Raw genomic sequence first — 12,084 nt, 5'->3', positions numbered from 1 at the left:
GGACAAAGTTGCAATGCAACTGCCCGATGAATACTTTATACCATGGATGTCAAAACCATATGAACAGTAGAAGTTCCTCCAGATGGTTCCCGTTTCAAGCGAGAAACTTGAAACTTTTATCAGTCGACTGAAGAAACAAGCGGGTTACTGCGATTTTAATGATCAGACCGATAGTATGGTGGAACAACTATTAGCTATGGGTCGAACGCTAGAATCTGTTGATCTCCAACTTGCCACCTGGGGAATTGTAAGATGACCCAATTCGGAACCCGTTAAAGTTAAAACTGATTTAAATGATGAATCTATTCCAAAAGTCAATACCGATAGGAGGTATCTACCCCACCCGCGATGTAAACGATATGATTGCCATCATTTGACAAGCGATCCTATCTACCCGGCGAAATCTGAAAAGTGTCGTAAGTTATATATTTATTCATTTGTTCCAAGTGCCATTACAATGTGTCTTTATTTTAGAAGCCTGGAATTAAACGCCATATACTGAATAGAATCAACTTTGTAATGTGATGCTTTACAACTTTCATCGAAATAGCATTACATCTGCTCAATTATAGAGTAGGGTGTCCCAAAATGACATCATGTTAAAAAAGTCATCGGGCTCACTTCTTAAATGAAAGGTTAGGGTATTGGGGCCACTTTCTTCTTCGGAGTGAGTTTGCTAAAACGCGACACGACGTTTGCTAAAACTGGTGGCGACTTTTGATTTTTTGAAAAATGGGCCGATTTTGGATAAAATTTCAAATTTATGCCTGTTGAAGTGGAGATCCAAACGGAGAAGTTTGGTTAGTTAGTTTGTTCAAATTTGGAATTATAAGAGCGGCATGGCCATTAAAACTTAGTAAAAAGTGAAATTTTTGGTGTTTTTCAGTATTTTTTCTACAAAATTTTAAAAGTACAGAAAACACTTTATATAGTTGAGCCGAATTCAGGGGCGTAATTTTGCTGATGAAAGTGTATAGCTACGGCCAATGGCGTATAAGTTATTTACTTTTGTTAAATAACCTTTTGACATTTTATGATATTCATAAAAAATAACACTGTTCTACAAAATAAAACAACTTAAGTGGGCTTAGTCCGCATATTATTTTTCGGAAAATAGAAGGAAAATGATGAAAAATGGCGTTTTTCGCTTGTCTCTAGTACATCAGAATCGGTTTTTATGAGCATTTGACGATTTTTTTAAAACATATTTTCTATACTAATAGCCACCTAGCGGGTTTGAAAATCACTAAAATTAAACAAATATGTCGAGTTAATAGCAAGTTATGGCGTATATTTGAAGGCTGAATTGATTAACGTACTTACATTTTGTATATAAAGTCTTATTTTCATGTTAGGAACTTTGAAGTGGAGAAAAATGCAGAAGAGTGAGGTGAGTGTTGAAAAACTGATATTTACTGTTTAGATCACATAATTCCGAAATAGTCAAATTTGGGGCAAATATCCTCGAAAAAGTTTTACAACAGAATACAGCGCATCTTCTGACACAATCGTTTTGTTGAAGATGCCTCCTAGAAGTAATTATGGAGAAATAACCCTTCAAAAAATAATTAGAGACTTGGCGTCATTAGCAAAGTTATTATTTTTATAATTTAAGTTACAAAAAAATATCAGATGCTGATTAAACCTCGTCCTGACATACTAAAGACGTACAGAAAACGTCATTTTTCATGATTTTCCTTCTATTTTTCGGAAAACAATGTGTGGTCAAAGCACATTTGAACTGATTTATTTTTTGGAACAGCATTATTTTTGATAAATTGCTAAAAATGTCAAAGGTTCTCTAACAAAAACTTAAATAACTCATACCCCATTAGCAATAGCTATACACTTTCTTCAGCAAAATTACGTCCCTGAATTCGGCTCAACTACATAAAGTGTTTTCTGTACTTTTAAAATTTTGTAGATACCCAGTTTTGAAGAAAAAATACTGAAAAACACCAAAAATTTCACTTTTTACTAAGTTTTAATGACCCTGCCGCTCTTATAATTCCAAATTTGTACAAACTAACTAACCAAACTTCTCCGTTTGGATCTCCAGAAAAATAAAAAATGCTGAAAAAAATCTAAGACAGTTCAGGACCACTTCAACAGGCATAAATTTGAAATTTTATCCAAAATCGGCCCATTTTTCAAAAAATCAAAGGTCGCCACCAGTAGGAAGCGTTTTAACAAACTCACTCCGAAGAAGAAAGTGGTCCCAATACCCTAACCTTTCATTTAAGAAGTGAGCCCGATGGCTTTTTTAACATGATGTCATTTTGGGACACCCTATTATAGAGGCTCTTCAATTCAAAAAATATCACAGTTGAAATTACAAAAATATCGAAGAATTGTTAAGGTACCCAGACTAATTCTCTAGTCTATAGTACATACATAATCAAAAATACCAAGGTGATTTGCGATAACAGTAATCTTTTATTGCACTCTTGTGTGAAGCGGCCTAATGTGGTAGGTTCTTAAGAAAAAAAGCTCGACATAGGTATATCCAGAAAAGGTCAACCGTACTGATTGAAATTGTCACAGCATCTATCCATCTTACGAGTACTTGCCCTCGGGATCGTACTTGCCCTTCAACAACGCCCACTGTTCGGGGCGGTTCGCTTGCAAGTTTTTGAACACTTTGGAGCTCATTTCCTTCTGCTTGTCGCTACACTTTGCACATTTGTTCTCCAGAGCTTCCGGGAGGACACGTTTCAGTTCATTGCCTTCCGGTGTGCAACTGCCCTCGTCCATCAGGCACTTGAAGTAGTTGTTGAAGAGACGGTCAGAGTTCAAAATCTCATCCACATCGATGTTGTCGTACTTGGTGGTGTATTTATCATCCTGGGCAGCGACTAGGACTACCAGGGCCAAAGCAACGATAACGAATTTCATGTTGATGATCGTTTAGGGTTTGAACTGCAACAACAAATTGTAAATACTAAATTTAACTGATAACTACGCTTTGGTCTATAGAGAACAAGCTACCTTGCTCGGATTGATGTCAAAAATCAAACTATACTCCTGTCGGCTATTCCACTGCTTTATATAGGTAAATAATATTAAAATCATCCAGTTTGTTTCCATTCTCAACACACCAACAAGCACCTGTTCAACTTTTTCCATAAAAACTGATCCCGAATATGCCACCGAATGTTCCATCACCGATATTGAACAATTATCGTTTGCGCTAGTGTCTGGCATTGACGCGATAGCGTTCAGTGGCGCTCAGCGCCGCCAGTAGGTCGATGAGGTTGCTAAAGCAGATCATCCGATTGCTGCAAGCTAATCGAGTAAGTAGGAAATTGATAATCGTTTATTGATTAATTTTTGCCCGATTAATGCAGCTGATTTCGTAAATTTGCGTACGGGTTTTTGGAACAATTTACTACGGTGAGTAGCTTAGTGACTTCTGAGAATGCATTGCAGAATATTGGTAATGAAACACCCTTGCTGAAGGACGCAAGCAACAATATGATGCAAATTAGATGTTTTGCTAAGAGCAAATTATTGGTTCGCACGTAGCTCTCTTAGCAACTATGTACCGTCTAAGCTTTTGAAGACAGACGTTTCTCGGTGATTTATTTTCATAAAACTTATTAAATAGTTTAATATAACAATTACGGAATTCAAAAACTGGTATTTCAGCATGTCATCTTATTTCATTAAAATGAATGATCCCATGTTCCGGGCATTGTTTAACCCTCCGGCACTCGCGCGAATGGCTCCCCGAATGAGCAGCTGCTGGTGCTAAAGGTAGATTTTGCTAGAGGTTCTGAAGGTTTTGCACTAAATACAACGGCGCGAGTGCCGGGGAATAATATCTTATCATCTCAAAAAGCAAAAGTTTAATAATGTTGAGTTCAATTCTAATCTCACTTTATACAATCAAGCCGCAAACAAAAATCATAACTGTTAAAATAGTAAAAAGAACAATAACACAAGGTTCCCGAAAAATCGCACCGGCAGGGTTTATCGAAGACGAGTTGGGCGAACTCCCCAGTATGCTGCATTACGCAGCGGAACGTTCACTCTACGCACCGAAGTTTTTTCACTGATGATCCGCTTGGTTTTGCCGAATTTCTGTTGGCTGGGAGTTTTCTGAGACTCTCGGCTGATGGTAGTTCGGTGAAGAATTGTAGAGTTGCGATTATCAAATTTCGATGTGTACAGACCCGGTGGCTGTCTGGTATCCGACCAAGAATTGAGCCACTGGATTCCTGCTCCCATGTCGTAGGAGGCGACTGGATGTAGGAGACCCTATGTCAAGGTGTAGTTCCTTGCCGAGGACTTGATGACTGGAGGGTCTGAAATATGCCAGAATGTGTAGAATTGAATGATCTTTCAAATAAAAATGTAAAAGTATGGAGTATTCAAAGACCCTCGCAGCAAAAATAAAGAAAAACCATTTAATGCATAATTTGTTCGCACAAAACTCATTTTTTTTAAAGTAAATAATTCTTTCTTGAAACTAAAATTAAATACCTTTCATTTGATCAGAACCCATGAAAATCGGTTAAGTGGTTCTAAAGTTATGAATTTAAAAAAAATCAACTTTTGAAAAATGACGATTTTTTGAACTCGTCTAACATGGAAAGGGACACCCTAATGACGAAATAAAAAAATATGTATCTAATATTTTTCGGTAAGGAACGATTCTACCAAATATTGCAGAATTTTGAGAGATTGTATAACTTTTTTTCAATAAATTGCTGTATATATATATATATATATATATATATATATATATATATATATATATATATATATATATATATATATATATATATATATATATATATATATATATATATATATATATATATATATATATATATATATATATATATATATATATATATATATATATATATATATATATATATATATATATATATATATATATATATATATATATATATATATATATTGTTCAGCACATCTACCGCATAACGAGTCATCTCCTTCTGATGATTTCAAAAGTGTTTTATCATATTGTAAGAGAAATGGGCTTCCGCTCATTATCGGCAGTGATGCGAAAGCTCATCACATCATTTGGGGCAGCTCAGACATCAATCTGAGAGGCTCTGAACTGATGGAGTACATAAGTAGTACAAATCTCCATATTCTGAATGTGGGAAACCGACCAACTTTTGCGAGGTTTGGGAGGAAGGAGGTGTTAGACATAACGCTTTGCTCTGATAGAATTTTGCATGAACTGGGAAATTGGCAGGTTCCAAATGAAACTCTATGCGATCATAAACATATATATTTTTCGATCATTTTGATGTCACCTTCAATGTGGTAACATATCGTAATTCTTAATCTACGAACTGGGACCTCTTTTCGGAAAACTTTGCGACTAAATTTCATGGATATTTTCCAACAATTAGTCAACTAGACGACTTAGATGACGTCGTGGATATGACATACTCATTTATAGTAGCATCCTACAAAGAAGCTTGTCCACTTCGTACTGTTAAATCGACTAGGGGAATCCCTTGGTGGAGAGAGAAGAGCTTGGAACCGGTGTCAGCGTGATGACTCCAGGGCTTTCAGGTCAGCTCGTAGAGCAGATAAGAAATGTCTTAGATCTGCAGAACGGGCTGGCGGCAAAACCTGTGCACTAATGTCTCTTGTCTGAACGAGGCTAGCAGGTTAAATAAAATTCTCTCGAAATCAAATTATTTTCAAATGAACTCCTTGAAAACCAGAGATGGTGTTTTTGTGACGGACGAAAAAGATGTTCTTAATTGTCTCTTCGACACCCACTTTCCAGGTTGTATCGATCCGGAGTTGAACAATGTTCACAGATCTCATTCTGGTGATTCGGACTCGTGGTCGTTAGCACGCACATTGGTTTCCACTGAATCGGTCAAGTGGGCAGTTGACAGCTTTGCTCCATACAAATCACCCGGAAAAGATGGAATACTTCCCGTGCTACTGCAAAAGGGATTTGATTTTCTTAAACATGTCTTGAAAAAGATTATGCTTTCCAGTCTTGCTACCGTGTATATCCCGAAAGCATGGTGAGAAATTACTCAAATTTATTCCCAAAGGGAACGCTAGTTTTGTTGAATATCCACTACACAAAATGCAATATGTATATCAGTGTGGGAAATCCACGATCACTCTACTTCGCAATGTTGTTTACAACATTGAGAAAGCCTTCTCGCTCAAACAATCTAGCTTGGGTGTATTCCTAGATATTGAGGGTGCTTTTGACAATGTGTCCTTCCAGTCTATTCTGGAAGCGACGCGCGATCATGGGATACCTGCATGTATCTCAGGTTGGATAAACGCAATGCTTAGTAACCGCATACTTTGCTCGTCACTGCGACAGGCTGAGATACGGAAGTTGAGTATTTGCGGTTGTCCTCAGGGCGGCGTTCTGTCACCTTTGTTATGAAACTTAGTAGCTGACGGCTTGTTGAAGAAACTCAATGAGCTTGGATTTCCAACTTACGGGTTTGCTGACGATTACCAAATACTAATTACTGGATTTTGCATCGGAACAATCTTTGACTTAATGCAACAGGCATTAAGAGCCGTCGAACAGTGGTGTCGACAAGTTAAACTATCAGTTAACCCAAGCAAAACTTCAATGGTTCTTTTCACGAAGAAGCGAATAACAACCGGGGTTCGTCCCTTGCAGTGCTTTGATTCTGAGCTACTGTGTGCAGATCAAGTCAAATACGTTGGAGTCATATTGGATTCCAAACTGAATTGGTCTGCTCACATTGAGTTCAGAGTCAAGAAAGCGTGCATGGCTTTCGGGCAGTGCAGACGAACTTTTGGAAAGACCTGGGGTCTCAAACCTAAATACATCTATTGGATTTACACGACAATTGTACGTCCAATACTGTCATACGGATGCCTTGTGTGGTGGCAGAGGGGAGAGGTGGTGACAGTTCAGTCAAAGCTAAACCATCTGCAAAGAATGGCGCTCATGGCGTTGATTGGTGCTTTCACCACGACTCCGACTGCTGCTCTTGAGGCACTTTTAAATATCAAACCATTACACATACACTTAAAACAAGAAGCACTATCATGTGCATACAGACTGCAGGTTACTGGGCTTTGGAACAGTAATCATGTTGATCTTGCTACCAGTCATACACGATTGTGGTCACAAATGGTTACATGGGGTGAAGATATTCTTGCTCCCAGCGACATTACACTCACTTGTAGTTTTCCTGACAGGACATTCCATGTGAAGATTCCCTCTCGAGAGGAGTGGTTGTCTGGCTTTATGGAAAGACAACAACAAACGCAAGTAGTCTGTTACACTGACGGTTCTCTGATGGAGGGACGTGCCGGTGCTGGTGTCTACTGTCGTGAAATGAGATTGGAACAATCTCACTCACTAGGTAGATACTGTACTGTATTCCAAGCAGAAATCTTTGCGATTATGTGCGGGGTGCAATCGGCCCTTCAACTGAGTTTGTCCGGCAGAGTTATAAACTTCTGCTCCGATAGTCAGGCTGCAATCAAGGCTCTTAGCTCAGACAAATCACGGTCCAAGCTAGTGATCGCGTGCCGAACCCAAATCGAAGAACTAAGCATTGTCAACACTATCTACCTTGTCTGGGTGCCCGGACATTGCGGTATTACTGGAAATGAATGGGCTGACGAATTGGCCAGGGCAGGTTCAGCGATTGACTTCGTTGGTCCTGAGCCCGCGCTGCCAATTTCGACAAGTTGGATACGGGAAAAATACAGTCCTGGGCTTCGTCCGAGCAATGCAATTATTGGAGAAATCTACAAACGTGTCACTAAACAAAGGTGTTTCTAGGACAACCGTGCCAAGTGATTTCGAAGAATCTCCTACATTTTTCGAAACTCTACTGCGGCATGCTGACCAGGGCTTTAACCGGTCACTGCATACTCAATTATCACATGGCAACTATTCAGCGCGCTGAGTCTTTTTCATGTGATCTTTGTGAATCCGACTACGGAACTTCATATCATCTGATACGCAACTGTCCAGCAGTAGCGCAATTCCGATTTCGAGTTTCCGGCCGTCCTTATATTGACGAAACCATGTTTGGAAGACTGAAACTTAGAGACATACTAAAGTTTCTTACCCAATGTGGTAAAGAGCTTTAGGCTTACTCGCAGGCAAGTTGAACTACTTGTGAGTCTAACTTACCTGTTGTTTGTTTTTGTTTTTGTGCTGTTATTGTTCCCACCTTTCCAATTCTACTTCCCCACAACTCCTTGTCCTTTCCTTCCGCTCAGGAAATGATGAAAGCACATGACAAGGCACAAATCTCCGACGACATACAGGTAACGTGCCAATATATTCTGATTCCTGATTCGTGATTCGTCGAATTCAGAAACTGAAGCCACCAGATAAAAAAATCTATTCCCAACCCCACACATAGGTTAGAGATTTTTGTAAAGAGATTTCTCTAAACCCGACAAAGAGGCGATCGACCCTAAGGTCGAAACCTCTACAATCACAATAAAAACACCAAAGAGTTGAATCGGATCAAATATCCTCAGATCATCCGCGAAGTACAGTTATGGGATCTCCAGCACATCATTAGAGTAGAGCAGGCCCGTGCTCAGAAAATGCTCAAGGGGGTTTTGATTTGTTAACGTTTATTTAAAAAAAACATACAGAAAACCTCAAACTTTGAAGATTTTTTTCAGAGGCCTAGACCTATTCTTTCGATTCTTTCGTCACAGGACCGACGACAACAAAGCTTTTCTTCGACAAATTGAGCTGCAATATGAAACAGCCCGGAACAGTGCATTCGGTGAGTATCTCATCCAAGTCCAATGCAATCTGCGGAATAATCCCTCGACATTCTGGAAGTTTATTAATAGCAGAAGACGCTCCAGGGGTATTCCAGAAAATGTTAATCTGCGAGACAAATGTTCCGCAGCCGAGTCGGTGGATCTTTTTGCAGATCACTTCCGAGATGTATTTACCAGCCCTCCTGTCTACCCATCGCAAGACTACCTTGAAACATTACCAACCTATAATATGAGCCTCAATTAGAATTATTAATCGGAATGCACTGGTTCGGAAGCATTTTTGCACTTTCTAGCAGAAGTGCAGAAATCTGGGTATGTTCCATTGACACTTCTGCTAGAAAGTGCAAAACCAGTGCACTCCACTACACCGATGGACATCAATCGACAAACCCATATATTTCTCCATAAGGAAAAAAAAAATGATGGAAACCAATTTTTCTCCATTAAGGAGAAAATTGGGTAAAATTTAGGCCAAACCAAATTTTAACTTCACTGGTTCTCATCAACTTAAACAGGACTTCTCTTACTTGACTAGGATGCTTGCTCAGACACCACAAATCGTATATCCGTCTTTGGATCTACCGTCAATCCGGCGCTAGCTTAGTCCTGTCAATAAGTTAGTGTCGCAATTTACATAACTAATCAATTGGACATGTTTATCGATTATATACCAATCTCTGTGAAGTGAACCATACAATGACAAACATCGGATTACGAAATCTAAGAACTAAAAAACGTTTGAATTTAGTGCGGTTTCTTAATTTTTTTTTTATTTTTAATCAAGAGGACAAATGTTTTAGGAAACGTGACCAGCATCAGGACGAGATTACAAAAACGTCACTTTTACATCTCCGCCTCGAGGCGGCAAAAACATTTTACGAGTATTTGTTCTCGGGATCGTACTTGGCCCTCAGCAAAGCCCACTGTTCGGGACGATTCTCTTGCAAGTTTTTGAACACTTTGGCGCTGGTTTCCTTCTGCTTCTCGCTACACTTTGCGCATTTATTCTCCAGAGATTCCGGCAGGACACGCTTCAGTTCATTGCCTTCCGGTGTGCAGCTGCCCTCGTCCATCAGACACTTGAAGTAGTTGTTGAAGAGACGGTCCGAGTTCAAAATCTCGTCCACGTCGATGTTATCGTACTTGGTGGTGTATTTGTCATCCTGGGCGGCGACTAGGACCACCAGGGCCAGAGCGACGATAACGAATTTCATGGTGCTGAATGTTGGGCTGATCAATCGCAAATATATACAGAAACGAAACTTAATGTTTAGTTATCGTTGGAAGGATGCTCTGTCGAGCTCAACTTACCTTGCTTTGGTGAAGATCCAAGTTTGAACTGTACTGCTGCCAGCAATGCCGGAGCTTTATATAGGCAATATTCATATCATCCAGTTTCTTTCAATCATCCGCACTTAGACAATGACTTGACTTTTCTAATATGCTACCGTACCAAGCTCGTCATTAACATCTAACCGAATTTAATATGGTATCTGAAATGCATGCAGTTTACGTTAATCAGTGGTGGCTAACATACTCTGCATTTTTTTAATGCTTACGCCAATAGATTTACTCCTTGTCATGCCGTTGATTAATTCTAATGTTACGTCAAATTTTGCTTGGCTTTCTCGTGATCAGTTTCCATGCAGATTTATTGAAACAGATGGATTTCGTCCTAGTAATAAAATTGAATTCTTGAAAATGGATCAGTTTTACTAAAAGTGACCTATGCTCGTTACTAGTATAAAAAGAAAAATGAAAATGATGAGAGTTCAAACGCAATAATATGATATGGAAACTAAAAATATCTTCAACGACCCTGTCACAATTTTCCACATGATTAGACTTGAATTATTTGAAGGATGTATTTTCCAAAAATCCTGGAAAGTACAGATCTTCGATGCTATGCATTTTAACTACAAAAAAACAAAGACGTCAATTGAAAAAAAGAGTGAGAAGGCAGGGTAAAATTGAACGAGTCATTGTCTGAACAATGATGATAGAACAAAACTGAATAATTGGGTTACTGCCTATATAAAGCGGAAGGATATCTGAGAGAGTACAGTTCGATTTTGAATATCAGTTCAAGCAAGGTAAGTTGAGTTTTGCCTATAGTGCTATTCTGGCAGCTTGTGATAATCTGTGAATTTTGTTCTGATCGCTACAGTTGAACAGCTCCACATTGATCACCATGAAATTCGTTATCGTTGCTTTGGCACTGGTGGTCCTAGTCGCTGCCCAGGATGACAAATACACCACCAAGTACGATAACATCGATGTGGATGAGATTTTGAACTCGGACCGTCTCTTCAACAACTACTTCAAGTGCCTGATGGACGAGGGCAGCTGCACACCGGAAGGCAATGAACTGAAGCGTGTCCTGCCGGAGTCTCTGGAGAATAAATGCGCGAAGTGCAGCGAAAAGCAGAAGGAAACCAGCAGCAAAGTGTTCAAAAATTTGCAGGAGAACCGCCCCGAACAGTGGGCTTTGCTGAGGGCCAAGTACGATCCCGAGAACAAGTACTCGTAAGGTGGGATCATGCCGACATTGCAAAATAACATTTTGCTTTTCGAAGTTTTGCTGGACAGAGCGATTGTCGACCACTTCTAAGAATTTTCAAATGCACTAGACTGTTACCCATGTTGGTGAAAAAATAAATAACTTTCAACTGCATCATAAATTGTTTTGTTTCTTCGAGAACCAGTTGCGTATCCAAAAAGGGACGACCCACATGTTGTCCGAAATTAACCGGGCCGAGTGCTGCCCGAAGGCGAATAGATAAGTTCAGAATTCAGCCACTAGGCGACGCAAATGAGGATACAACTTTCAATACATGTTAGGTGATATTTTGTCACAAAAGCTTAACAATTTAGGAAAATTATGTTTTCTGTAAAGTTTCTAAGGACGTCAAGGGCTGTTTGATAATGTAATGACTAGGCGGCGCTAGTGAGCATACATCTTTTTATTTCAATATCTCCAAATGATGGCTATTTAGAAGTTGCTCACTATGTCAAGGACTGCCCGATGGTGACAGATTAGTTGGTGTGCGGCGCTAGTGAGTGTATAAGCTGTCAATATGTGGTAGATTGTAATATATCCCAAAACATTAATAATTTAGAAAGATGTTTTAACAAAATTCTTGAGGAGGTCCGGAGCTTGCGAACTAGTAAAAATTTGATATTCAAAATGGAATATTTTTCAACAATGTCGCAATGATTTTTCTTTTTTGAAGGGTATTTTGTTGACAGATGAAAACCAATTATTTTGGACATTTTCAATGGTAGTTCGCCAATGTGTTAAAACGGAAAATTTTTCAA

At 39.1% G+C, this 12,084-nt stretch overlaps 3 protein-coding genes across 3 annotated transcripts; 1 reads left to right on the top strand and 2 right to left on the bottom strand.

Annotated features, from left to right (window-relative positions):
• Positions 1-2,416: 2,416 nt before the first annotated feature.
• On the bottom strand, positions 2,417-3,043 carry LOC131681408 (ejaculatory bulb-specific protein 3-like). Its single transcript, XM_058962169.1, has 2 exons — positions 2,989-3,043; positions 2,417-2,919 (listed from the first exon to the last, which is right to left on the bottom strand). The coding sequence occupies exon 2, from the start codon at positions 2,893-2,895 to the stop codon at positions 2,557-2,559; it is 339 nt and encodes a 112-aa protein (XP_058818152.1). The 5' UTR covers positions 2,896-2,919; positions 2,989-3,043; the 3' UTR covers positions 2,417-2,556.
• Positions 3,044-9,509: 6,466 nt separating this feature from the next.
• LOC131679236 (ejaculatory bulb-specific protein 3-like) lies at positions 9,510-10,119 on the bottom strand. Its single transcript, XM_058959912.1, has 2 exons — positions 10,078-10,119; positions 9,510-9,996 (listed from the first exon to the last, which is right to left on the bottom strand). The coding sequence occupies exon 2, from the start codon at positions 9,978-9,980 to the stop codon at positions 9,642-9,644; it is 339 nt and encodes a 112-aa protein (XP_058815895.1). The 5' UTR covers positions 9,981-9,996; positions 10,078-10,119; the 3' UTR covers positions 9,510-9,641.
• Positions 10,120-10,816: 697 nt separating this feature from the next.
• LOC131679235 (ejaculatory bulb-specific protein 3-like) lies at positions 10,817-11,440 on the top strand. The gene is made up of 2 exons (XM_058959910.1): positions 10,817-10,859; positions 10,934-11,440. Exon 2 carries the CDS (start codon positions 10,958-10,960, stop codon positions 11,294-11,296), a length of 339 nt encoding a protein of 112 aa, XP_058815893.1. The 5' UTR covers positions 10,817-10,859; positions 10,934-10,957; the 3' UTR covers positions 11,297-11,440.
• The last annotated feature ends 644 nt before the right edge of the window (positions 11,441-12,084 follow it).

The sequence above is a fragment of the Topomyia yanbarensis genome, chromosome 2 (assembly GCF_030247195.1).
Source record: "Topomyia yanbarensis strain Yona2022 chromosome 2, ASM3024719v1, whole genome shotgun sequence".
Lineage (NCBI taxonomy): Eukaryota > Metazoa > Arthropoda > Insecta > Diptera > Culicidae > Topomyia > Topomyia yanbarensis.
The sequence above is the reverse complement of the archived record's forward strand: the minus strand, read 5'-3'. Positions and strand labels throughout refer to the sequence as shown.

What these genes read in the sequence shown, in the direction of transcription:
- LOC131681408 (XM_058962169.1), bottom strand. Translation starts at nt 2,895, where the DNA reads ATGAAATTCGTTATCGTTGCTTTGGCCCTGGTAGTCCTAGTCGCTGCC.
- LOC131679236 (XM_058959912.1), bottom strand. Translation starts at nt 9,980, where the DNA reads ATGAAATTCGTTATCGTCGCTCTGGCCCTGGTGGTCCTAGTCGCCGCC.
- LOC131679235 (XM_058959910.1), top strand. Translation starts at nt 10,958, where the DNA reads ATGAAATTCGTTATCGTTGCTTTGGCACTGGTGGTCCTAGTCGCTGCC.